The 26,616-nt window shown below is 36.4% G+C and overlaps 1 protein-coding gene across 1 annotated transcript in view; it reads right to left on the minus strand.

Annotated features, from left to right (window-relative positions):
* LOC114531479 (scavenger receptor cysteine-rich type 1 protein M130-like) overlaps nucleotides 1-25,827 on the minus strand; it is a 29,004-nt gene extending 3,177 nt beyond the window's left edge. The window contains exons 1-23 of the mRNA XM_028553084.1: nucleotides 25,754-25,827; nucleotides 17,447-17,551; nucleotides 16,450-16,569; nucleotides 16,180-16,299; nucleotides 15,193-15,522; nucleotides 14,440-14,562; nucleotides 13,750-13,869; nucleotides 13,477-13,596; nucleotides 12,074-12,403; nucleotides 11,119-11,250; nucleotides 10,605-10,724; nucleotides 9,532-9,654; nucleotides 7,933-8,253; nucleotides 6,499-6,624; nucleotides 5,913-6,032; nucleotides 5,620-5,739; nucleotides 4,699-5,025; nucleotides 3,505-3,627; nucleotides 2,667-2,786; nucleotides 2,453-2,554; nucleotides 1,528-1,848; nucleotides 994-1,116; nucleotides 94-213 (exon numbers count right to left, since the gene is read on the minus strand). Coding sequence (XP_028408885.1) covers nucleotides 94-213; nucleotides 994-1,116; nucleotides 1,528-1,848; nucleotides 2,453-2,554; nucleotides 2,667-2,786; nucleotides 3,505-3,627; nucleotides 4,699-5,025; nucleotides 5,620-5,739; nucleotides 5,913-6,032; nucleotides 6,499-6,624; nucleotides 7,933-8,253; nucleotides 9,532-9,654; nucleotides 10,605-10,724; nucleotides 11,119-11,250; nucleotides 12,074-12,403; nucleotides 13,477-13,596; nucleotides 13,750-13,869; nucleotides 14,440-14,562; nucleotides 15,193-15,522; nucleotides 16,180-16,299; nucleotides 16,450-16,569; nucleotides 17,447-17,551; nucleotides 25,754-25,826 — 3,739 coding nt within the window. The 5' untranslated portion in view covers nucleotide 25,827. The remainder of the gene's footprint in view (nucleotides 1-93; nucleotides 214-993; nucleotides 1,117-1,527; nucleotides 1,849-2,452; nucleotides 2,555-2,666; nucleotides 2,787-3,504; nucleotides 3,628-4,698; nucleotides 5,026-5,619; nucleotides 5,740-5,912; nucleotides 6,033-6,498; nucleotides 6,625-7,932; nucleotides 8,254-9,531; nucleotides 9,655-10,604; nucleotides 10,725-11,118; nucleotides 11,251-12,073; nucleotides 12,404-13,476; nucleotides 13,597-13,749; nucleotides 13,870-14,439; nucleotides 14,563-15,192; nucleotides 15,523-16,179; nucleotides 16,300-16,449; nucleotides 16,570-17,446; nucleotides 17,552-25,753) is intronic.
* Between the last annotated feature and the right edge of the window lie 789 nt (nucleotides 25,828-26,616).

Consider the following 26,616-nt stretch of genomic DNA (forward strand, 5'->3'; position numbering starts at 1 on the left):
TGTCTTCAGTTTATCCAACTATCACTTCTACTGAAAGATTATTCAATGATTTTACATGCAAGGTTTATTTTAGAATTCGAAATAAGTGCTCACCGTCACAGACAGTTCCGTTTCCTGTGTATCCATTATTGCATGTACATCGATAGGATCCGGGGGTATTGGTGCAAAAGGCTTCCGATGAACAGTTGTAAGATGATAGACATTCATTGATATCTGGAAATAAATTTGCAAATAAAACATTGCTAATGCTCAAAAGCTCAATCCCACTCACACTTATTGAGTGAAACAATAAGAAAGTTATTTCTTAAACAATGAAAAGATATAAAAACAAGTCAACCGCCAAAAAAAGTCAACCGCCATGGAAACGTTATGAAAAGATTTTCAGTGTGGGTGATTTAGCTTTTGGAATGCTTTTAGTAAAAGTTGTTATACTGCATGCATTATTGCTTAATTTGTTTAAGGCAGTCCCGGAGAACACTGCTGAGGAGGATCCAGCGATAAATTTCTGAAGCACAGTTTAAAGTATCCATAAAACGATCATGCATGCTGTGTTTATTTCGAAATTTCAAAGAATATTTCTATTACGTTATCTAATGTTAATCCTTATGAGTTGTTCTATTTATTCACTAACGTCGAGTCCTCCACTTCAGCGTGAAGCGATTTTTGCGTAAAAGACACAAGGTAAATATCAAGAACGTTAAAACTAAAATCAGCGTTATGTACCTTAGGATCTACGTTAGGATCTACGTAAAGCCTGTTTTCCACTAGGCGGAATTTTACCCGCGGAGCGGAATTTTTAATTGTCTGCGCGCTTTCACGCAGAGCTAATGTGAGAAAAACAAAGAAAAATTCCGCTCCGCGAGCAAAATTCCGCCTAGTGGAAAACAGGCTTTAGGTCATTGAGATTTCGACTTTCGGAAAAGCGACAGCTAGTATGCATTTGAAATTGAAGTTTTTTTCTATCGTATTAAACTATAATATTATTTTACTCACCGTTGCAAGCAGCACCATTTTTGGTATAGCCTTGATTACAGCTGCATGCAAACCATCCATTGGTGTTGATACATTGGGAATTCCTGCCACAATTGTGAAATGCCATGGAGCAATAATCAACAGCTGTGAACAATAATAAATACAAAACTCTGTGCAAAAATAAAATAAGGAATTGTTGACTATAGACATAAATTTTCGTGTGCAAAAAACAAAGAAAGATGATGAGAAATAGAAATTTCTTAAATCAACGTCAATCAGTTAAAGTATAGTAGTGAAGGAACTACACGGATTCGAATAACTGATTTTTTTATAGACTATACAGGCAATTGATGCTCTACTGATTCAAATTGGAGAAGTTCCTAGTCAACTATGCAGATGATAAATGCTTTAATTCAAATCCTAAAGAGACAGAACTAAGAAAAAAAAATCCGGGTAAATTTTGCCCACCAGATTCTTGGATGTATTCAGGAGACCCAACGTTTATCGAAACTTTAAATGTGACATACGGATGAAGTTTCATTTTAAAAAACGTACCTCCAGAGGAACATGCTACTCCAGCATCTTTAGAATGGCTGCAGTCATGGCGTCCCCACCATCGAGAAGAACAACTGGACAGTTCTTGCTCATTTCCAGTGCATCTAACCTCATCTAGCCATATTTGTCCTGAACCAGGTGGAACTTGGCCACTACCCAGAGCTCTGAGAGCATTCCGATAACCAAGTTGACGACAGGCCACTCGAGCATCTCTTATATCCCAATTATCATCACAGATTGTTCCCCATTTTTTATTATAGAAAACTTCGACACGACCAGTACCATTTGAACTTAACGGACCTTGTAACCTGATGTGTGGCTCTAATAATTTGGACGAAATAATTGGGAGAAATTAGAGGCCGAATGCGTTATTGTATACTGTAATTGTGCCATGATAAAAAAAAACAATCGCATACTATATTAACGATAGTATAGAGAAAAATGTAATAGGAAGCCATTCTAGCAGAAAACGGACTTCAGGCTCTATTTATCTGGCTTAACGATATTTCTAGCCTATTTCCATGATGCGTTCGCACAAGACCATCTTGTCACTTTGATATATTACAAAGGTTTCGAACTCTCACTAATAGAATGTTACAAATATAAAATGCTCTTAAAAATCTTAATCTATACACTTATACGCGATAAACACGTATAGCAAAAAGAAGACATAGTATGGATAATTTTACTACAAATTTTCGTGTTTTTAAAAAACACGAAAACTTTTACAAAACCTGAAATTAGCGAGAGTTTAGAATTCTTTTGTAGGTGTCTGCAGACATGGTTTTTTTTTCAAAACCCATCCTAGATCAACATCGATCGTTATTATTTTCCATGCAAAGTTTTTACCTACTGGCCATAATTTAAAGAAAAATATTCTCAACGCCATATCAAACCATTCGTATATATAAATTGTTTCAACTACCTCTACAAATCAAGTCTTCGCAACAAAGATAAGTTCCAACTGTATTGGTACAGTTTGCGTTTTTAGGACAGTTATAAATTGTATCAGAACATTCATCAATATCTAAAGAGAAAGTAGATTTACCTTTATATGAACAAGTAATAAAATAAATTAGATTTGTTTGCAAAACACAAAATGCTTGATTCTATTATTTGATAACAAAGTATACAAGTACCTTGGCAAACACTTCCATTTTTAATGAATCCACTTTTGCAATAGCATCGGTAGAATCCAGGAGTGTTGGTGCAAAAAGCGTTGGAATGGCAGGCGTTTGGAAATGAACATTCATTAATATCTAAGATGAATATAAGTCCGACAATGATGAAAAATATTTAAAGAAACCTAGAACGTCAAAACATAAATATTCCATGATTAAATCATCCAAAAACTGTGTTCTGTCACTGAAGAAAACATTAAAGAAAATTAATGATGCAAGTAACCACTACAGAAATCATTTCTAGTATCTGTCATTAGAAATGCCTATACCTATCTGCACCTTTGCTTATCTGGTTATTGTCGGGTAATTTTAGTCATTTGAATACAGGACGTTTTCGAAATTTACAAAATTTTCTGAAAGAGCTTACTAATATTTGTAAGACTGGCTGTGTTTGGCTGGGAGTTGTTTTAAATTACGGAAAATATAGCAATGCGAAGTTGACGAATTTTGTATACCATTGTATTACAGTCAGAAGTTTATAATTAATTTAGTTACACATTTCTGCACGTAATACAAAAGTATACAAAATTTGCCAATTCGTGTGGCTATATTTTCCTTATTTTACAAAATTTCCCAGACAAAATTTGCATTTGCACTAATCTAAGTAAGGTCTTTGTAGCTGTGGTGATTCATTTTCCTCTAGTTACTTCCATCAAAAATTAATCTAAAGCGCAAGTGGTGCATTATATTGGAGAAAAATTCTTTTTTTTTATAAACATGCAGGCTTGTAATTAAAAATATTAAAAATATAATGCTACTAGTGGTGGACATTTATTTTTGTCACTTAGTTACTAACCATTGCAAAAAACACCGTTGCCGGTATAGCCTGGATTACATTTGCATGAAAAACCACCAGTTTCGTTAATGCATCGAGCACGACTGTTACAGTTGTGCAGCCCCAATGTACAATAATCAACATCTATATGGACGACAAAATTAAAATTATAAATAGCGCAGACAATCGCCAGACAATCGCGATTTTTTTCAATAGTTCCAATTTGTTAAAAGAAGAGGGAAAAAAGAGGATTCAATTGCTCTACAGCGACGTAACTAGTTAGGGGTACACTACAACAGATTTATAATTTATACTGTTTTGAAAAATATAAAGGGTATAATCTAAAACTTTTCCTAATCGATCCTAGGTATCTTTTCTCTTCAAAATATATAAAGAAAGCTATATAATTTAACAAAAGGTTAATAATTAGGGTTTTACCCTAGCAAACAAAAGTGTTCGATTGGTTTATTCTATTGTTTCATTGTTCTATTGTATTGTTCTCTATAATTCATGAAGATATGCAAAACCTGTATTATAGTTTCTCTTAGCGACTAAAAAATATTATTCCCCTTTTCAAAACGATATCTCAAAAAATAAAAAAGCGAACATGGCAAAATTCGAGGACAGAGCATAAACACTTTTGTCTTTGTGCGATAAACGAGTATTAGCGATAGATTTTGTAATAAACTATTATTATTTTGTCAATTTTTATTTCTTCCAGCAACTAGGCAAACATTTTTAAAGCTAAATAAAAACAATTTCATCATTACAGATTCAAATTTGATTTGTTACCTATTTAAAAAAAATCTTTTTCAATCATTGGGTTGTGTAGTGTTCCAACTATGGGAAGTTGACATTCTTAAAACTCATTTTTCATTCAGAATAACTTGTTATAACTAATAATTTTGTTCCCCCATGTAGCGTAACCCTGTTGTAGAAGATAGGTCATTGAAACCAACGCCAATGGGAATGCGTTATATATGGTTCTACCTGAACGTGATTCAATAACACGAATCTTTTGATCACGATCCACCGACATTGAAATGGATTTTAAAAATATTTACAGTATCTGTAATATTAGATCAGTTATCTTGCAAACATATCTGTCAAGATAAACTCTTTTACCCTACATAAAAGCAAGAAATTCTGCCATGATACTTTTACTTTTAATGATTTTTACATTAATTTTACCCTAGATGTTAAATTATTTTTTACCTTCAGAAGAACATTCCACTCCAGCATCTTCAGAATGTCTGCAGAGACTAAATCCCCATCCTCGAGAGCGGCGAGGACAATTTTCTACATTTTTCTCTTTTCCCGTGCAAGCAAGCTCGTTCAACCAAATCTGTCCTGAACCAGAAAGAACTTGCCCTCCTCGAAGAGCTCTGAGCGCACTCGGATAACCAAGTTGACGACAGACCACTCGAGCATCATTTATGTCCCAATTATGATCACAAATTGTCCCCCATTGCCCGTTATGGCGCACTTCCACACGACCAGTACCATTGAAACTTGACGGCCCTTGTAATCTGACAGTCATCTCTGAAAAATTAAGATTGACAATTAATTTTCACACAAAAGAACACAAAAATATATCTCAGAACTCGGTAGATCTTCAGGGATTTGACTGTCCGAGAAGTCCTACACAGATCATACCGGGTTTTTTCTCTCACGGACACCCCGGAACTATGCAAAGTTAAAGAGGGGCAGATGGGTGAAAAGGCATTTCTGCGCAATTTACACACTTGTAAAACATTGTCTGTTGAATTTTGATAAATTTTCACCAGACGATTGTGTTAAATTTTCACCAGACGATAGTGTTATTCTTGATGCTCATTGGAATTAAGGTATACACTGAATGCAATGGTTAAAATGAAATCCACTGCTGGTAAAAAGGAGTTGACCCTGCTGCCACCTGCGGCGTCCGCACTTTCTCAGCCAGTATAATATGCAAAATTAATATAAATTTGCACAAATCTTTTTTCTTATGTTAAACGCGAGTAATGCTGAAAAAGTCAAAATTCACTTTTCTCTAAATTCAATTTGCTTCTTAAGTGTAGAAGGTTATAAATTTTATCACTATGGAGCACATTTGCTTCTTCGAAGGGTATGATTCTATGCCTTTTATTTATTTACCTTGGCAAGTAACATTACTTCCATCAGATTGTCTAAAGCAACATTCATGCGAGCCAACAATGTTTCTGCAAGTTTCAATTGAAGGACAGTAGTGCGCGGAATGGGAACACTCGTCATAATCTAAGAAGCATTTGGAAAATTATTATTAGAATATTAAATGATTATAAAATTTTCCTCTTCATCGTGTTTAGTCTTTACATTTTTTAAAACGTCGCGGTAACTACACACAGATTACTGTATATAGTCTAGCTTGAAAATGATTATTTTTCTGAAAAGTCGAGGTGAAAAAATACCTTCACAAACAGTTCCATTTCCAATGAATCCACTTTTACATGTGCATCGGTAAGTTCCAGGAGTGTTAGTGCATGAAGCGTTTGAATGACAGATGTGAGGTGATGAGCATTCATTGATATCTAGGTTGAAATTAATAAATCTGCCACTTAATATAACGAAAAGTTTAGACTAGCTTTGCTTTGCGCACAACATTTAGAAGCGATTTCTTCTTATACTCTTAAACATTCTACATGTTATGATTGAACATAAATTATCTCATTTAAGCATGTTTGCATTTGCAGGGTAGTGAGCTTAAGACCACGAAATCTACGACGTGAACGTGACATCAAAACAGTCGCTAATGTTTGCACATCTTCGTCTGAAATATCTTATCATCGAGACAAGACGGCCATAACTGAGTAATATATAGCTTCAGTTTCCTGTATATTTACAATTTAAACCTTTTCTACATTCCAATATATAAAATTTTGATTTCTTTAAGGCTCAGTCTTTGAAGTATTTTTCAGTTAGATTTTACGCGTTTTATACTTTTTTTGCAATCATGCATGAACGATTATTCGGTGGAAGTATACATGCATTACAAACCATTGCAAGAAAAGCCAGTTCCAGTATAACCTTGATTACATTTGCATAAGAAGCCACCACCAACAGTTGTAATACACTCAGCATTTCTATGACAGCTGTGTAATCCGCTGGAACAATAATCAACACCTAAAAACAATGTTGAATGTGATGTAAAATTTTGAAAGCCAAATAAGGAAGCAATATATTAATAAAAAATATAAAATGTTGAAAGGAATATAAATAATAATAATCAATGAAATAAAAAAGCAATGGGCTGTAAGACATATATCAGATAACAAAAGCAATAAAATTATATTGAAAGCAATGTAATATTGAAACGGACATAAGAAATATAAAATGGTTTTAATTGAGCATTTTATAAAGCCCTGGTCAAACGAGAATGATAGTTGATGTGAGTTGATGAGAGTTGCAAGTCTCGCTTGCGTTTGACCGCGAACTCTCATACACTCTCGTGCACTCTCATCAACTCTCATCGACTTTGAACTGGTTCAAATTTTGATGAAAGTTGATGAGAGTTGATGAGAGTTTGGGCGCGTTTGATCGGTCATGAGAGTTGATGAGAGTTGCAAAAGCGCCAGCGGTTTGCATTTCGTAGCAGACTAGACTCTGACTAGTGACAGAACAATAGTGCAAAATGTTTGGAAAACTCTCGTGCGAACTCTCGCTTCTCAACTCTCATCAACTCTCATTTTCCCTTCACCAGGGCTTAACCCTTGAATGAATTCCGCGATCACTATTCACTGAGATCCTTCCTCGAGTACTAGTCAACCGCCAAATCAAAACTGAACTATCTCATTAAACACCAGGTAACACCGCTGATTGAGGTCGTGGAAAAGTTAGAAATTAAAATCGGTAAATGGTAATTGAGACAAAGTCGAACACGAGCCTTGAATACGAGATTCGAAACTATGATATACCCAGCGCACGGTGCTACAGCCAATCAGATTGTATGAAAGACTGAAATTCGTCACTACTAATCGCAGAAAACAAAATGACTTGTTTTAAACGAGTAGCCGAGGTCAAATATTTCAAATATTGAGATGTGTGGGAAGAATTACTACTTATATGTGCGATATTAAATTAAAAGACCAGCGACCAGACCAAAAACAATGTATAGTTACGAGCACTGTAAATATGGTGACAGTAAGTGGCATTAGCTATAAGTTATATAACAAGTACAGAGGCCGGTTGTATCAAGCCCGTTTAGCTTAAACGGTGGATAAGTAAATTTAGATAACACGCTTACATCTTTCTTCAATGAATCAACTTGAATACTATGCACTGAATATGTAGTTGTAAACAGTGTATTTGTATTAAGGTTAGAAACATTCAGTTTGCTTCTTGAATAAAACCATAGACTTGCTCTTTATCTTGAACTTAACCACGATTAAGCTGAACGGGCTTGATACAACCGGCCCTGATTGTTAATCTAACCTCTTAAGGCACATTCTACTCCAGCAACTCTATAATAGTGGCAGTTATGATCTCTCCAGTCAATACCAAAACAACTAGATAAATGAGTCTCACGACCAGTACAATCAAGCTTGTCTAACCATATTTTTCCGTAGTCACGGGGTACTTCACGAGGGGACAATGCTCGAATAGCACCAGGGAAACCAAGTTGACGACATGCCACTTGGGCTTCTCTTATATCCCAATTTTCACCACAGATTCTTCCCCATTGTCCATCATGGAATACTTCAACACGGCCAGTATTTTTTGAAATTATTGAACCTTTTAACTTTATAGAGGGTTCTGTAAAGAAGTTCAAGTGATTTGAGGAATGTTTTAAATATCAGTAAGGCCCAACATTACATCGAAATCACAAGACAGCACAAAATTCCCAAAAGTATTTCCTTGTCGCTATTTTTAAATTTTCGAAATATTTCCTTGTTCACAATACATAAAGTTTTCATTGTAGTAAATTTCAGTAAAATAGCTTATGATATACATAAGAAATTTGTACCCGATTTAGGATATTTTTCTGTACATGTTTTCATAAGTTTAGAGTCCCCCTAGGCTCCCTCCGGGGCTCGAACAGCTAATGTCGCACCTTATCATCAACTTAGATGAATGTTTATAAATAATTTTTAGAATAAACAGCTGGTGTTTGGTTAACTCCTCAGCAGGTAGCCTCCCTCGCTCACCGAAACCACACAAGATCCAACTCTGTTTGCCGCATTTGTTATAATGGCCGACTATTGATCATAAAATGAACGCATTTTGTGCACAAAGGCGGGGCCATCCAGACGATTATGTGGGTCCAAACATTTCTCGGAAAATAGAGCAAATGATTTTTTTGCACGTGTTTATGTTCATCTCGTATTTATACTAGTCGGCAGTAGTCACACTTAGCCACAAGACGTTTAATAATTCGTCAAGATGTCTAACCCGTCTTCTATATGTGTCATGCATGCTCTATAGCATGGAAGTAAAACTTCAAATTACGCAAGAAACCTTGACGTAATAAATTATGATAAGTGGCAACATTTAAGCAAGTCAATCATGCATAATGCGATGCAAAATGTGACCTTTCTAAAGGCCCTGTTACACGGTGCAATTTTTCTTGCAACTTGCAATGCAAATTCCGCTTTTGAGAGATGTAAATTTGGCCACTACGAAATTTTAATGTTTATTACAAACTCCATGTACGTGTCTTACACTTATACTACATTTTGAATACTCTGTACGTAAGTAAGATTGCATTGCAAGTTGCGAGAAAAATTGCACGTGTAACACGGTCTTTAGAGGTTTCAAAGCTTTTACGTTTATAAATAATGCTTCATAGATGCATGCTTGAAAATGTTGTTATTTTGTCAGATTCTCCCCAGACTCTCTTGTCTTGTTTATGAAGCATCTTATTCTTTATTTCGTACTTATTTCCTTTCTACCTATATATAAATTTACGTCGGGCAAAACAGAATATGATATGAATATTAAACCACTGCCCTAATTACTGGGCTATAGCTTCGGTCGTTATGGAAATGTTCATGCATCACATTTTAACACGATGTATTGAAAGGTTTTATTTACCTTTGCAAGTCGATTCGTTTCGACCAGGTTCGCCAATACAGCATAGAAATGATCCTGGGATGTTGGAGCAATATTCGTCGACTGAAGGACACCTGGCAGTAGACTGAGAACATTCATCGATGTCTATAAATACCAGATAAAGAAGTTTGAATTTATGTTCATACTGGATATTCACCTATGTTGAGCTAAGCCTAGAGCTGTATATTCATTTTTATAATAGTCTCGTGTTCGACTTGTTTTCTTTGAGGTTTCAAGTGTCGCGTCTAGTAGACTCACTCATTCGGGTAACGGGGAACTCCGGCAATCAGACAAAATCACTTAAAGAGATTTGAACGTTTCAGTAACACCTGTTTAAACTTCTTCTTTCAACCTGTAGATGAGAACACTAAAATCGATACATACACCGATTCGAGAGAGTACGAAAGTTCAATTACAGAATTAGTACTTTTACTTTCCACAATCTGCTTTTAAAAATTTGAAATCATTATTACACATAGCCGCCTACGCGGGAGGGGGGGAATGGTCAACTTAACCCTGGTTCCAGGTTTGGAGAGAGGTTTCGGACTTTCATAGTTGAAGTGATGCAGTTTTATTATAATTAACATTGTCACTTTTGAATGTAACTTAAATCTTATCTCCTATTTCTTATCCCCCTTTCAACGTAACTTAAATTTTATCCCGCATCTGCTATCAGTAGCGTAGCCAGGCTGACGATTTGTTCCGCTATGCTAATATTTTGGTGTTCATCAGTTGGCTTTGAAAACAAACAATTTTAAGGACATGAATAATTATACTTACTTGCTCAAAGTTTACATAGCGGACAAAATCATCAAGCTGGCTACACCACTATCTGCCATGCTTTAAGCCTCAAACATTTTTTCAAGCAGTATGAATTCAAAAACCAAACTGTAAAAATGTGTTCACTCAAAATACTATTTTTCTGATTTGCTGTGGATTGGCGTTTTAAAAGAAACATTTGCCCAGGGCCAAAAAATTTTCTGTGCGTCCCTCTTATTATTGTTTATGTGTATAATTTTATATTATTGCTCTGTGAAGCCGAGGTAATTACAAACCTTGGCAAACAGTTCCATTTCCAGCATACCCGTCATTGCATGCGCATCGGTAAGATCCTTGGTAATTAATGCAATAAGCGTTTGGTTGACATATGTCAGGCGACCAGCATTCGTTGATATCTAAGGATGTATATTATAAAATTCATTGAAAAAGCAATCTTTAAAACAAACAAGTTAGAGAAAAAGGGTAAAATGTTGTAATAAGGATAAAACTCGTTGTTGGTGTTGTAGCACTGCATGTGATGTAGGATAGGTTAGATCGCGGTACAAAGCAGGTTTGTTTGTAGCTAAGCAATAAGGTCCACCTTTTTATCTTTACGGCTGGAAAACTGACATTATAATGGCCCTTTTTGCTAAACGTTAATGAGCTAAGTTTTGGTAAAACTGGCATATCTAATGCTTTGAAAGATTACAATAATTGTCTTAAGCACAAAAGACACGATAATGTTCGATCCGTTCGGTCGGTAGGATTATTTTGCTGAATAGTAATGTTTGCGGGATCAGAATTACTAACCTATGCACGAAATGCTGTTTTCGTTATAGATATAACCGCGTTGAATACATCTGCATGAGTATCCCCCATCAGTGTTAATACATTGGGAATTATATGGACAGTTGTCCAGCTGCAAGGCACAATAGTCGACATCTATGGATATAAATATATCAATAAAACATTAAAGAGAAATAAAACAAGCTGGCATAATACTGTACGTTTCATTTGAAGAATTGTTCTCATTTACTTATATAAGTACATATTTCGGAGTTTGGGGGACTGGGAGATATTTTTCCAAAAGTGAATAGTTTCCTGAGTGAATACCTTCCAAATATTCTGAGCGGTCGACCATAACTGATATTATTCTATCATTCTTCTTTGCTAGAATCGAATAGAATTTGCTAGAATTTTTTCGCGGCTTTCAAAGTTAATATTCACCTCTCTATAGCGGTGAATACGTAGTGGCCGCTGTTGTGAAGGCCTGCAGAAATTGAAATGAAGACGAAGTGGTCGCTGGCCAAAAATATTGCAGAATGTGATATTCACAAGGAAATACCGGGATTCCATGATAAATAATTAATCATAATTTTCAGGTCCGCAAAATGGAGTATTTTAATGGGACAATTTAAATTAGAGGACAGCTAAGATTAAAAGCAATGTAACTTGATTGTTTAGCTGTGAATGTTGCTATATAACATCTTTCCTTCATAAATGCTTTTAAAACATTTTGCTAAATATTTTGCCAACTTAATTCTAGTAAGTAATTAAAGTTTTTGAGAGGCGATTTGATTTAAATTAGTCTATATAGCATGGAATCATAATTCGTACACTATAATTCGTCCAATTGAACCAAATGAAGTGGTTTGGGCTGATTGCGCATAAAATTCTATGCATTCCAGACGTATTAGGCCTAGTGTTAAGTCAAAGTTTAAGTGGAGTTTACACTAGTAAATTAAATGATGCTCTGTAGGATTACCTTGGGAGGTACATTCCACTCCAGCATCATGCCTATGACTGCAGTAATAATAATTTCTCCATACCAAATAACGGGCAGGACAACTTTCTAGATTTTTTTCATTTCCAGTACAGCGAACGTTGTACAACCAAATCTTTCCTGAACCATCAGGAACTTGCCATCCACGAAGAGCTCTACGAGCATTCCGATAACCAAGTTGACGACATGCAACGCGAGCATCATTTATGTCCCATGCATCATGACAAATTGTTCCCCATTTTCCTGAATGGAATATTTCCACACGACCAGCGCCATTCAACCTGGATGGTCCTCGCAACCTGAGAGTCGCATCTAAAATTATGGGAAAAACAGGTGGAAAATACAACAAACCATTTTTTTAATGCCAATGATTTTCCAGCCCATCTGAAACAACCGTTTCTCAGACGGTGCCAGCCCGCCTGTTGACGTTCATCCGCAATTCAGATGGCAGTGAAAATCAGACTGCTTATCACTGACATGTACGCGTTTTCATACGCACCACACAGGGAAAGTTTTAATTGCGTGTATCTTTTTATTAATAACTCAATTTATTTTAACATCCTGGTTAACAAATACATGCTAAATATGCGGAAATCTATACTAAGTGTTTTCGATTTAGTCACTTTTTTCTAAATTACATAAGCATTTAGATTTCACGTGTGAGCGCATGCGTATAAAAGCAGAAAGCAGCCCTTTAAGCACACGACGTTAGGAGGACGACGAGAAAAAATGAATGATGTGGTAAAGAGTTGTTGTATATTATCAACTCTATAAATTTAATGAGGTGTAAGACGTTGAAAACATGGAGACAAGATATAAAACGTTGTAAACACAGGGTAAACGACGTTTCAAACTCCAATAAGTCATTAATCACTCGTTTTTCCATAGCATAGCCAGAGATCGCGGACATGGTAAATGCAGACTGCCGTAGATCATTTGCATATTTGTTCAAAATTAATATCTTGAATTGCCGCACTTTAAATAATTAAATTATATTGCGCATTCTTGAATTCCGCAAAATTTTAGAAAATAGCGCATTTCTTTGTTTCTAGTCATAGTTCTAGTAGAGAAAAAAAGTGACTGCGAAGCCATTTTGGTATTCATTTCTGCATGATGATAAATCTGCAGTTGGCCCACATTTTTTCATCATTTACATCTGCAAACAGAGCTGATATTCGGTGATATTAACTGCTTTTATATGCGGAGTTAGTATAGTCCTTTCCATCATCCCTATTTTCGTTTGACCAAGTGACAGTAAAGGGGCCGGGAGGTCAAAAGCTGCACTTCTTTGACTAAATTCAATTGTAGTTTAGCTTTGAATGCATGGTTGGTTTAGGCTAAAGATATCCTAAAGTCTGCGCAAGAAATGAATCGTTTACGCTCACCTCTGCAAAGAGAACCATTTCCAGAATTTTGTGTTTCACAGCATAGATAAGAGCCATTGGTATTCGTGCAATATGTCTGCAAAGGGCAGTGGTATGTTGAATCAGAACATTCATCTTCATCTAAGGAAAAAGAATATTTTAGTTAATCACCTCTTAAAATTAGAAATATTTACTTAGGACAAAGCTGCATATTGCCCGATATTTGTCCTGAAAATTATGTATCGTCAGACCAAGGAAAATTAAATTTAGTATAAAGAATAATCTTGAAAATACCTTGGCAGAAGGTACCATTTCCAATAAATCCACCATTACATGTGCATCGATAAGATCCAGGAGTGTTTGTGCAAAAAGCATCGTAATGACAGTTGTTTACTGTTAAACATTCATTGATGTCTACGAAAAAGATCATAATGAAATTACCTTAATGGCATAATGGGAAATAAACCATCAACCCAATATGAGTTTTTATTCATTTTCTACCTTATAAAATCATTATGTCAATTTAGGGTTGATTTTTATTCGATAGCTAAATTGCGTTGTATTGGGAAAGAAGTACACTGTATAAGTTATGAACCCTTATTAGTTGAGTGATCTTCATGCACGAGAGAAAATTAAACATTCTAGTCGTTGACGTTTATCAAAACGGTGTTATTTGTATAATTACAGGTATTCATAAGATAACGAGTACAATAATTGTGATTGGTAGTACCAGGGATGACCACGCGAGTGTTATTAAGGCGTTTTTAATAAAATGAAATGTGGTCTGCGGCTTCTGTGAAGAAGAGACGATATTAATTTTTATTCCTGCGCGGAAACTGCGTTGATAAATGAGTAGTTCTCCTTCACGTCTGTGAGGTAGATTTAATTGAATCGCAAGGCGAAATTCCTCTGTGTCACTATGATAATAATTTATGCCACATAAAAAATATTCGTTCATTGTTACAATAAAGATATATTGCTCACCAATGCAGGTAACGCCGGTAAAACCTGGGTTACATTGGCATGAAAAACCATTGTCAGTGCCAATACATTGAGATCTAGAATTAATCCTGCAATTGTGCAATCCCATGGAGCAATAATCGACATCTATGAATTCGAAAAATAACGAAAACGTATGACATATATGAGAATTTAGACACGTGCGTGCATATGGCTGTTCAAGATGAGCCCGGTTGCCGCGGTTTAACGTAGCGTAAAATAGACTTTGAGGTATTGAACAAAGTCTTTTGAAACAGAACAATCGCATGCTATTGTTAGGATGATTGCACGACTACAAAAAGCGTAAAATGCATGGTTTACGCTTCGTTAAATCTCAGTAAGCGGGCTCATGTGAACAGGCCCTTACATCGGGAATCAAGTCCAAATACATATAAATACATAATTTCGCAGCTAAAAGCCCCGTTTTTACTGAACTCGATTTATTGGCACGGCACGGCTAAAATACCGCGCCTATTTCATTCGTGCACGGCCTTTGTTTTGGTAGCCTGAGCGCTATTGAAATTGGGCACGGGTACCCATTTTAGCCCTGCTGCGCCAATAAATTGGTCACGAGCGTAGTGTAATTTGCATTTCTAATAACAACCTAATTCTTTCTTGTGTGCAAATTTTCAAAATTTTTACTTTCAACACGCAAGCTATTTTTTTATCGGATTTTTTTTCTTCTCGATCAAGAACCAAAAATATCTAAACAGCCAACCTAACAATAATATCCTTTACCTTGTGAAGTACATTTCACTCCAGCATCTTCAGAATGAAAGCAATCATGACTTCCCCAACCTTCATCGTCGTTTTGAGGACAACTTTCTAGGTTTTGTTCATTTCCAGTACAACCAACTTCGTCCAACCAAATCTGTCCTGAACCAGAAGGAACTTGACTTCCTTGAAGAGCTGCAAGAGCATTCCGATAGCCAAGTTGACGACATGCAACGCGGGCATCATTTATGTCCCAATTATCATCACAAATTGTTCCCCATTCTCCAGAATAAAATATTTCAACACGACCAATGCCCTGTAACCTGGATGGTCCTTGTAATCTGATTGACTTATCTAAAATTGTGACAATCAAAGTTAGAGAATACAGCAAACCATGATTTGGAACAATGCACACCGCAAAGGATACGACTATTAACCCCAGGAATGAAACATTATATAATCATGGCAATAATGACTTCATTTCATTTTGCCGCGCTTTGCGTTGTTTAATCTGTGTCTTCTACACAAGCTTCTGTGAATGGGAGTTTAGAAGTGGACTTTGGCAAAAACAAAAAACACAAAATCAATGCGACAACCAACTATTCTATCAGTATCTTTATGTTGGCTATTCCCCAGTGCATTTCTACATATTCAAAAAAGTTACTAGGTTACTTGCTTCATTCCCAGATTTGAAAAGGGCTGCGTAATGCATTTTGAGATTGCCGCGCAAAGAAAATCCTTTTTTTATAATCGCCATGATTATCTCTTTGAGGCTAAACATTTTCACAAATAAATTCTGGTTCGGCAAAATTCTGCTAACATAAACAACATTAATGCAAAACTTAAGTCTTTCGTTCAACTAGAATGGAAAACGAGTAAATGAAACAATATAGTACTTTCTTACATTTTACTCAGAACTTTGAGAAAAAATATCTTTGGGAATATTGAAATATACTTTTTAGGCACAGATAAGACCCTGCAATAAATAATAAATGAATCATTTACGGTCACCTCTGCAAATAGAACCATTTCCAGAACTTTGTGTTCTACAGCATTGATAGGATCCTATAGTATTGGTGCAATTTGTCTCTGAAGAACAGTTGTGTGTTGAATCATAACATTCATCGACGTCTAGGTGAAAACAATTCTTTTTTAAAGCGATCATTTCAAACCAAAAACATTCAACCAGACTAAAGCTGTATACCTCGATAGTTGTATAACTTAATGCAATCTTTGCCAAAGAAAATTTTATTGAAAATAGTAAAATACGAATGTAAATACCTTGGCAGAAGGTTCCATTTCCAGTAAATCCACCATTGCATGTGCATCGATAAGATCCGTGAGTGTTCGTGCAAAAAGCTTTTGAATGACAGTTGTTCACTGTTGAACACTCATTGATGTCTAGATAAGATATGACCACAGCTCATAAAGTCTCATAAATCATCGCTTTAATAAAAATATGTAGTTCGTTTTATTGATCATTTAATTTATTATATAAAAAATCATAGTATCCAAAACACGCGGAATGGCGTAACTGGCACGGAACACCGAGAAGACTGAAACTATAAATTGGCCGCCATCGGCCAAATTGAAGGCCTCTACAAAATGAGTTTAGTTAATAATTTGGGAAGGTTGAAAGGCGAATGTGTTTTTCAGCACGTTCAAACTTGTTAATGTATCTCAAATATTACGAAATCTGGAACCAAAAACAATTCCACCGTTAGTTAATGCAGTCAATTTTCTTGATCTATTGGAAAGTTGAAATCGTTGATTAAAATTTTTTATTGAAGTGTAGGATTTTTCCCGAAAAAACACGAAGTTAACTGTATTTCGCACGAAAAGACGCCCTCCCTTGTTTTGTAGGTGTGCGATTCTTCCACCATGTAATCGAGTCAGTTTCAGCAAAATTAATCATTATTGTTTATTATGGAGTTATCGTTCCAGTTTCATTAGAGTTCATCGAGCCAGCCTGCATCTCGATTCTATGTAAATGTGAATTCTTTTTTTTCTTCACCTCAAAAGTGGTATAAAAACTGCCTAAAATATACAGAGGTTTTGCCATTTTAGGCTGATGTTATACCACATTTGAAGCGAGGTTGTTTGAAAACGCTGCCACGCTTCTCTGTCTATATAGTTATACTTTTTCTTTTTTTTGAAAGTCGACGGAAACTGTCCTCGTTTTTAGGAAAATATAGCTGGCTCAACTTTTATTTTTTGCTTAGCAATTCCCGACTGCTTGTGACTTAACGCATAATTATAATAAAGATTTATCACTTACCAAAACAAAAATAGCCGTTCCCGGTAAAACCTGCAATACACCTGCAGGGACGACTGGCGTTCCTAATACAATCAGCATATCTGGAACAAGATATGCAAGTAAAACCTATAAAAAAAAACGAAAACAGGGAAGAGAGAATCTCATATTTAACAGACAAGAAAACCTTTTTTTCGCTGAGATGGCGATATTAGGTTAACTATATTATATAGCTATAGATGATTTATTTCTTATAGCAAAAGTTAAGAAATAGAAAACATTTTCTATGTATATACAGTTTTAAAAACACGCGTGGGAAAAAATCAGTTGGAAACAAGCCTGTAGGGCGAGTCTTTCATGCATGGATGTAAAATATTATAACCTATATTTTATTTTTTTTAGTTGCCCGCTAGTTTTTAAATGGGGGGAGGGATGTGCTAATGCACTGATATCTTAATTGTGTTTAGCATTATTAGCCACACACTTAACAAACTTCCGGATCCCCAGATTGTAATATAATAGACTTAGGTACATTGTATCGTACTAGCGGTGTCCTCATTGAGTAGAATCTACCGCCTTAAGTTGATATCAAAATAAAGTCTTGATTTTCATGTGAATTTCGTTATTATCGAGTTTTCCGAAGGGTTTAAAGCTCCTCACAAAACGTAAATGATCCTTGAACTTATGATTACACTTTTAACAAAGCTGTGTAGCAGGAGCATACATAACACCACAAATTTTTCATCTTCTTTCAAGATGAATAAATATTCCTTCACTAACTCACTAAGCATGTTTGTAATGCATGACCTGCAATATCAGACAGTGCTTGCATGCAACAATTTACACTTTAAAGCCAATACCACTGCATTCTAATTTTGCTTACATTTTAAAATTTAGGCTTAAAAATATGAAACTAATGAAGTGCGTGTCTATATATAATTCTGCTGCCCTGGCATTTCCTTTTCAACAAACCATGTTAAATATAGTTTAAATGCCAAATAAACATCCGTCGTAGCTAAACTAGCAATACTGTATAAATTATGTATTGATCCCATAAATCACACGGCTATTATTCCTGTCGTTTCGAATACATCGTGAAACATGCATATCAGTGCTGACTAATTCGAATTTTGTTTCTCGTTACACTCATTTGCAATGATACTGAACAGTTAATATACTTGATAATATTACCAGCTGTGACGCGCAGCGCGCTCGTGCACGTAGTTAACCAGGGCGCTTATAAGCGCCCTGTAGTTAACTGACAATCGTCATTTTTGATACCATGAAAGAACAGTGTTTTAGGTATCGAATGTCGTGCTATTTCCAAAATTTCCGTCTTTGAAAAAACGAATCCAAACCGTACGCTAGTGTCGTTAGTCTTCGACTGGCGATGGGCGTTTTAGATCTTTTATTGTATTTATTATATTTCACCAATTTGTTGTATAATTATGTATTTTTGTTTCTAAAATCGATTTCATGTCCCTTTGAAAATCAGAATAACTGAATGACAACGGTAAGACAACACAAAATTCGTAAACTTGAATGTTTTTTTACAATCTTAAGAATTATGCTTGTTTGCTCTTAGAGATACCCTGAAGTTTTTAAGAGTGGCACAAGAAACAATAGCGAATGCTTATTAGTTAACTATGGACACGTGAGACTATACCAAAATTTATACTACCACTTTTTTACCGCTATCCATATCGTAATACTTGCATGTACAAGGCTGTTGTATATTTGGTAATAATTGTTTGAACAAGCTATTTTCATCGATGGGAATGTTCCAATTGGGAATTCTCCGTGCGATATTATCATTGTTCACTGCAAACGCATAGCAATATTCTAATATATCAAACATTTGACATGTTTACGACAGTTACTATGCGACTAAATGTAAACTGACCAGCCTTATAAGCCTCACTACCAAGTAATGTTTGTGTACCCTTTAAGGTTTGATATTTTTTAGAAGTTTCAATTATTACAAGAGACTTTAAATTAAACCCCCAACGAATTTGAATTTTTACTACATTCGAATTTGAACAAACATGCGGGCATTTGCCATTCTTTGCACAGCGACAACAAATTCCCTACTTGTTGTATACGTATACCTAAACACCTGCTCACCCATACACCTCTAGCATGCAATCACATGCGTCTATAAAGACACATTCCCACTACTGGCTACATTCCGACTGTTCTCGAATCATACCGCGGCTACCGTTATTCGTTTTTTCACATATAGGTATCAATTTTTACACTAGAGATTTACGTTTACGAATTTCATGTAGGCCAGCAAACGCCTAACAGCTAACGATATTTGTGTTTTTACAACGCTTTCCCAAAGTGCCACAATATCTTTAGGTGATGAACGCGTTCCACGCATGTCCAATACTGTCAAATAGACACGACCCGTACGACTCGTAAAATTGGACGAATTGAATGAATGTCTTTTCGACCCGTACGATTTGTCAAATCGTACGAGTCGTTTCGACCCGTACAAGTGGAGAAATGCATCATGATGTGTTTAGAGATAGAGGGACTAATTCTATTCGTCGACCCGTACGATTTGTCAAATCGTACGAGTCGTTACGACCCGTACAAGTGGAGAAATGCGTCATTGATCCCACCAAATTCGGTTGGTCCGTAGCTACTATTGTTAGTGGGGAAATGCGTCATGCTGTGTTGCCCGATAGAGGAGTCTAACTCTATTCGTCGACCCGTACGATTTGTCAAATTGGACGAGTCGATTCGACCTGTACAAGTGGAGAAATTAGTCGTGAGTCGATTCGATCCGTATAAGTGGAGAAATGAATCGTGCTGGGCTGGACGCACAACTCAACAAATATAAATACATATTCGATTGCCTCGCTCTTTAAAAACCACACAGACACATGCAGAGTTCCACATGGCACATGCGAAATATTTCAATTACCAACGCACAACTCAGCGAATATAAATACATATTGAATTGCCTCGTTCTTTAAAAACCACACAGACACATGATTCCACATGCGAGATATTTTAATTAGCAACGCACAACTCAACAAATATAAAACATATTGAATTGCCTCGTTCTTTAAAAACCACACAGACACATGCAGAGTTCCACATGCGAGATATTTCAATTACCAACGCACAACTCAGCGAGTATAAATACATATTGAATTGCCTCGTTCTTTAAAAACCACACAGACACAGGATTCTACATGCGAAATATTTCAATTAGCAACGCACAACTCAGCGAATATAAATACATATTGAATTGCCTCGTTCTTTAAAAACCACATATTATTCAACATAGGGAGTATTGACTTTCAGTTAGCAATGCACATGCAACTCAACAAATATAAATACATATTGAATTGCCTCGTTCTTTTAAAACCACATCGGCAAATATAAATACACAGTTAGTTATAAAGCCACTACAGGCCACTAGCGATATTTTTCGCGCGAAGTGACATTCTATTTATGTCAGAGCTCCCAACTTTCATGTATTATAGGAAATTAGTGTTATTACTGATGGTCGATCTCAAAAAATCGATCTCTTTCATGACACGTGATTAAGTCATTTTATTTATCTGTGAAACGTGTTGCTAACAATTAACCTTCGTTATTCATAAGTCATAACTCGCCTATTCACTTTGCCCGCTTGGTTATGCACTTATCGCTAGCAATTCAATATCTGTTACTCGTGCCGGAGACCCGCACTGATCATATCATAACATTGACATAATTACCGCTTCCGCAGGGCACCAAGCGGTGCATTCCGCACGCCAACCAACAAATATAAACTATACCCCGGCCGCCGTTTAAACAGAAAGAAGTTATTAAAACCATTTATGGCGACACAACAATTCCTTTTGCAATGTTCAAAAGCGCAAATTTCTCAAAGACGTCTTAATTTGTTTAACGCGTTAACGGCGATTTGTTTTACCCCATTTCCTTATGGCTTCACCATATGAAAAAGATCTTCTGGAGAAAACCGATTGGTGACCAACATACTTTTCAATTAACTCTTTTCTTGGTTGAAAATGGGTGTCCACCTTGGTTGGCAACAGATTGGATACTGACCTCAACTTTTTGGGACAAAACAAAGACAGTCGCAAGATTTCATCAAATAAAATGGATTGTTGAAAATCGCGTGAAACACAACAAAAATTGGTTCTACTTCGACCTACATTTTAATAAATACGTCTACCTGGATGGAACAGACAGGCTCTTGCCTTAATATATAGGAGATTATATACAATTTAACATATACAGGGTGAGTAAAAAAAAACTGACACCTTTGAAATTAAAATTAGCCGCGAACTTATGGCTAGAATTTGACAATTCCCATTGTGTACAATCAACAAGACGTGGTTAATTAATGCAAAAGTGTTTATACCAATTGAACTAATTCCACGTTCTTTTTTATTACAGAGCTTAGAATGCATTTTAACAGGGAACAACTGACTTTATGTTCTACTTAATTAATTCACTCATTTGATATGCTTCGTATACCCATAAGATATTTTAGGCAACCTCTGTCTCATTACAGCCTATTACAGACTCATTGCAGCTAATTTGAATTTCAAAGGTGTCAGTTTTTTTTGACTCACCCTGTATACTTATGTAATTAACAATTTAATAGCGCGTGAACGCTCTTCCGGCATTAAAGACAGTTCCTGCATGATCAAAACCGAAACATACTAACAACATTCCCGTCCCACAAAAGCCACTGTATATTTCAGAGAAGTTCATGGCGTCAATCTGTTATTGTGAAGAAAAAGACCTGGGTCAGTTGACAGTTGTACAAAAGCTGGATAGCGCTATCCACCGAATAGTGATTTTTTCAATCGCTTCAAAATTGCCAGTTGTTTGCTATAACTTTGATTAAATCTTATAATAGTATTTCCAAAACAGAGGATCCTCTTTAATAATTTTTGCTCCCAAAGCTGAAATTTGATTGCTATTCGAGGCTTTCGAGCATTTTTAGAACGGTTGAAAAACCACTATCCAGTGGATAGCGCTATCCGCCATTCACACAAGCAACCCCAGACAACACTTGCAACATGCCACGCACATATTGACAGAATATTTAAGAGTCAAACGTTGTTTCGCGTAAACAGTTAGTTATAATCCTTATCCTTATACATCTTGTAATAATATGATTATAATAAAATAGTTTCGATACTATTATCCGCTCTTTTTACACTATACCAAATGAAATTCATTGTGCGCGATAGTCGAAGAACAAAGTGGTAGCATTAGACTTTTCAAAAACTCTTTAAAAAATATTTTTCTACAGCCACAAAACCTTTAAAGGGCCCGTTTTATACGTGAAAATATTCTTTATCTCTAATTGCTAACTGGGGTCGGCACATGAAAAGACGGAGTTATATGAAACGGGCCATACAATTACTTCATGATTGGTTCCGGTCATATACTGATGACAATACTCATTCTCATTATACTCAAGACACACAAAAAACACCTCAATATATATGGCAGCGCATACAAAATATAGGTCAGAACAGTTTTCTAAACTCGTCGCAAATTGTTTTAAATATTTACGAAATTCTTATGGGCCGAAATTTCCAATCAGTTACCCATATTTTTAAGCCCACAACACTCACTTTGTCACTCGTGACTCGATCTACTAGAAACGCATTCATCCAAGTCCAGTTACGCGCACTTCACTTGTAATCATATGCCTTCGTTCCTCTAAAGCCCTGATTCCACGGGCGAAATTTTTAAGCGAAATGCGAAATATTTCGCCTGCTTCTTTTAAATTATGAGCAATGAAGCAGAAGTGATTTTTTAAGTGGTAGAAATTCAAAAGAAACAAGCGAAATATTTCGCATTTCGCCGAGAAAATGCGCCCGTGGAATCAGGGCCTAAGAAAAAATCTTAAGGCATATAATTAGCAGAAATCGTTCCGCCGCGAAATACTGCAATTTAATTTTTTACTCTTATATGCCAACACATATAAACCTAGCAAGATACCGCGGTGCTTTTGTCGGAAATCTGACCACCTCACACTAATAAATAACACTTGCTACATCCTACAAATCAACGTTGACACGTTTATTATATCACAACTCACATGCACATAAAAGCGGAATAGCAAATACCTTCGACTCATTCCCAGTCAGAAGTTGATCTTAAAGTGCAGTGGTTCGCAAATAAAAATAACTGAAATGGCTAATCCTGTTCAAATGATGGACACTTCTTTGAAGACAAACAAAACTCGTGAAAAGCATAGAACTTTTCCTTTACAGGAGTTGCAACAAAACTGTTCAAAAACAACAGACTTTTCCCATAGCTCACGAACCGCGCATTTTCGACTTCGATACTCTCACTACTCTGATTACCCATTTCACAATCATTAGCACGTTTTCTGGTCCCGGATAAACTGGAGAACTGCGAAACTAGCAAAAAGGTTTCCCCAATAACCTCAAATACAAAAAGAAACTTGGCCAACGCTGAAAAATCTTCTAAATAGCAGGCCATCTTGTAAACACAATTACTGACATGGCCATAAACTCGTTCCCAGTAAAACTTGCGAATCGTACGGGTCGTCGAATAGAGTTAGCCCCTCTATTTCTAAACACATCAGGGTGCATTTCTCCACTTGTACGGGTCGAAACGACTCGTACGATTTGACAAATCGTACGGGTCGACGAATAGAGTTAACCCCTCTATCTCTAAACACATCATGATGCATTTCTCCACTTGTACGGGTCGAAACGACTCGCACGATTTGACAAATCGTACGGGTCGACGAATAGAGTTAGCCCCTCTATCTCTAAACACATCATGATGCATTTCTCCACTTGTACGGGTCGAAACGACTCGCACGATTTGACAAATCGTACGGGTCGACGAATAGAGTTAGCCCCTCTATCTCTAAACACATCATGATGCATTTCTCCACTTGTACGGGTCGAAACGACTCGTACGATTTGACAAATCGTACGGGTCGACGAATAGAGTTAGCCCCTCTATCTCCAAACACACCATGATGCATTTCTCTACTTGTACGGGTCGAAACGACTCGTACGATTTGACAAATCGTACGGGTCGACGAATAGAGTTAGCCCCTCTATCTCTAAACACATCATGATGCATTTTTCCACTTGTACGGGTCGAAACGACTCGTACGATTTGACAAATCGTACGGGTCGTCGAATAGATTTAGCCCCTCTATCTCCAAACACACCATGATGCATTTCTCCACTTGTACGGGTCGAAACGACTCGTACGATTTGACAAATCGTACGGGTCGACGAATAGAGTTAGCCCCTCTATCTCCAAACACACCATGATGCATTTCTCTACTTGTACGGGTCGAAACGACTCGTACGATTTGACAAATCGTACGGGTCGACGAATAGAGTTAGCCCCTCTATCTCTAAACACATCATGATGCATTTTTCCACTTGTACGGGTCGAAACGACTCGTACGATTTGACAAATCGTACGGGTCGTCGAATAGATTTAGCCCCTCTATCTCCAAACACACCATGATGCATTTCTCCACTTGTACGGGTCGAAACGACTCGTACGATTTGACAAATCGTACGGGTCGACGAATAGAGTTAGCCCCTCTAGCTATCTCTAAACAAAACATGATGCATTTCTCCACTTGTACGGGTCGACGAATAGAGTTACATGATGCATTTCTCCACTTGTACGGGTCGATAAGACATTCATTCAACTCAACCAATTTTACGGGTCGTACGGGTCGTGTCTATTTGACAGTATTGGACAACCCTCACGCGTTCAGCATTAATCTCGAGATATAAGAATGGGAATGAAGAGATGTAGGAAATCAAAGGCCATTTATGACTGATATATTTAGGCAAGGAGTGAATCCTGCCCTTTGCAGTATTTGTTCACGTTTGCGGTAATTTTGTTTATGGTATATTTAATACGCAGAATTTTATACGCCAAACGACAAGCAGATACACCGACGCTAAATTAACTTCTTGGTTAAAATTAATAGAACTGCATGCAGTACATGGCTTTTGATTTCTTAAATCAATGCTTAATTTTACTAATTTTATGCAGAATGCTCACGATTTTAACGAAGTTGTTGCACACTCTAAGATTGTGTAGTTCAAGCACAAAGTTTGTTAAGACTTTGGCGGTTTACGTAAACTTCAATCTTAACGGGTCTGTTATACATTCAGAGTGATGTTAAATTGTTAATATGCGATCACACAGCCCCCACTTATCAGCCCATACTGAATTTTCTGCTTAACATAATTTTATTGCACTATCGGTGAAGTTTAATAATAAAAAAATGAGAAATGAATTTATTGTACGTAAACATGCATGACTTACCTTTAGTCTCAACAGTTGCAAAATGTGCAAATAAAACAAACGCACACACTTTGATAAATGCATTCAGTGCCATTCCTTTGCCCGTTAAATTAGATAATTAGCTGGAAATCAGACGCTACATCATATTTTATAACCGGTTCAAGTCTCTTCCGAATGTAAACACTGGGCGTGCTCTTTCATGCAAATTGTTGGGCGGGTTTGATTGAGTCCTAGTTTGTATAATATATAAATATTATGGTTATATATATCGCCACCTGCAAAATCTGGTTTAACCGAATAGGAGTGCAACGCTTTTTTAAATATATTTGCTTTTTGCTTTTAAATAAACTAATGATAACAAGCATCATACGTCTTTTCAATAGTTTCATTTCGACTTGTTAACTAATCTGGATTGAATTGGCAGGAACTGCATGTTTATGCAAAACTGCTGAAAACGTGCTGGTTGATTAGAAACGCATTAATGCTAAAATACTCCATAACATCTTGACAAAACGTTTTGCACGTTTAATATATGGATAAGGTTAAATTGTATCAACGTCAGATTGGTGTTGTTTTTCTAACTTGATTCAACATGTTTTAACAACGTTGTTCGGTCTTAAGTTTAACTATTTGCCCCTCTATACATCCTAACTAAAGTCCTAATGAACCTGGGCAAAGTTGTTCTTTAAAGGTTGTTCTGCCGAGCACGCTCCTTTGGAGAGTTTTAGGAGCTGTTTACATGAGCCCGGTTAACCGAGATTCAACGAAGCGTGAGAGGACTTTCAGGTATTGAAATAAGTCCTAATGACACCGAACAAGCACATGCTATTGTTGTGGTGATTATACGACAGCCAGGATCATGTTATCTGCTCATTTCAATACCC

This window comes from Dendronephthya gigantea, unplaced genomic scaffold, assembly GCF_004324835.1.
Source record: "Dendronephthya gigantea isolate DGI-Jeju-01 unplaced genomic scaffold, DenGig_1.0 000072F, whole genome shotgun sequence".
In the NCBI taxonomy this organism is placed as follows: Eukaryota; Metazoa; Cnidaria; class Anthozoa; order Malacalcyonacea; family Nephtheidae; genus Dendronephthya; species Dendronephthya gigantea.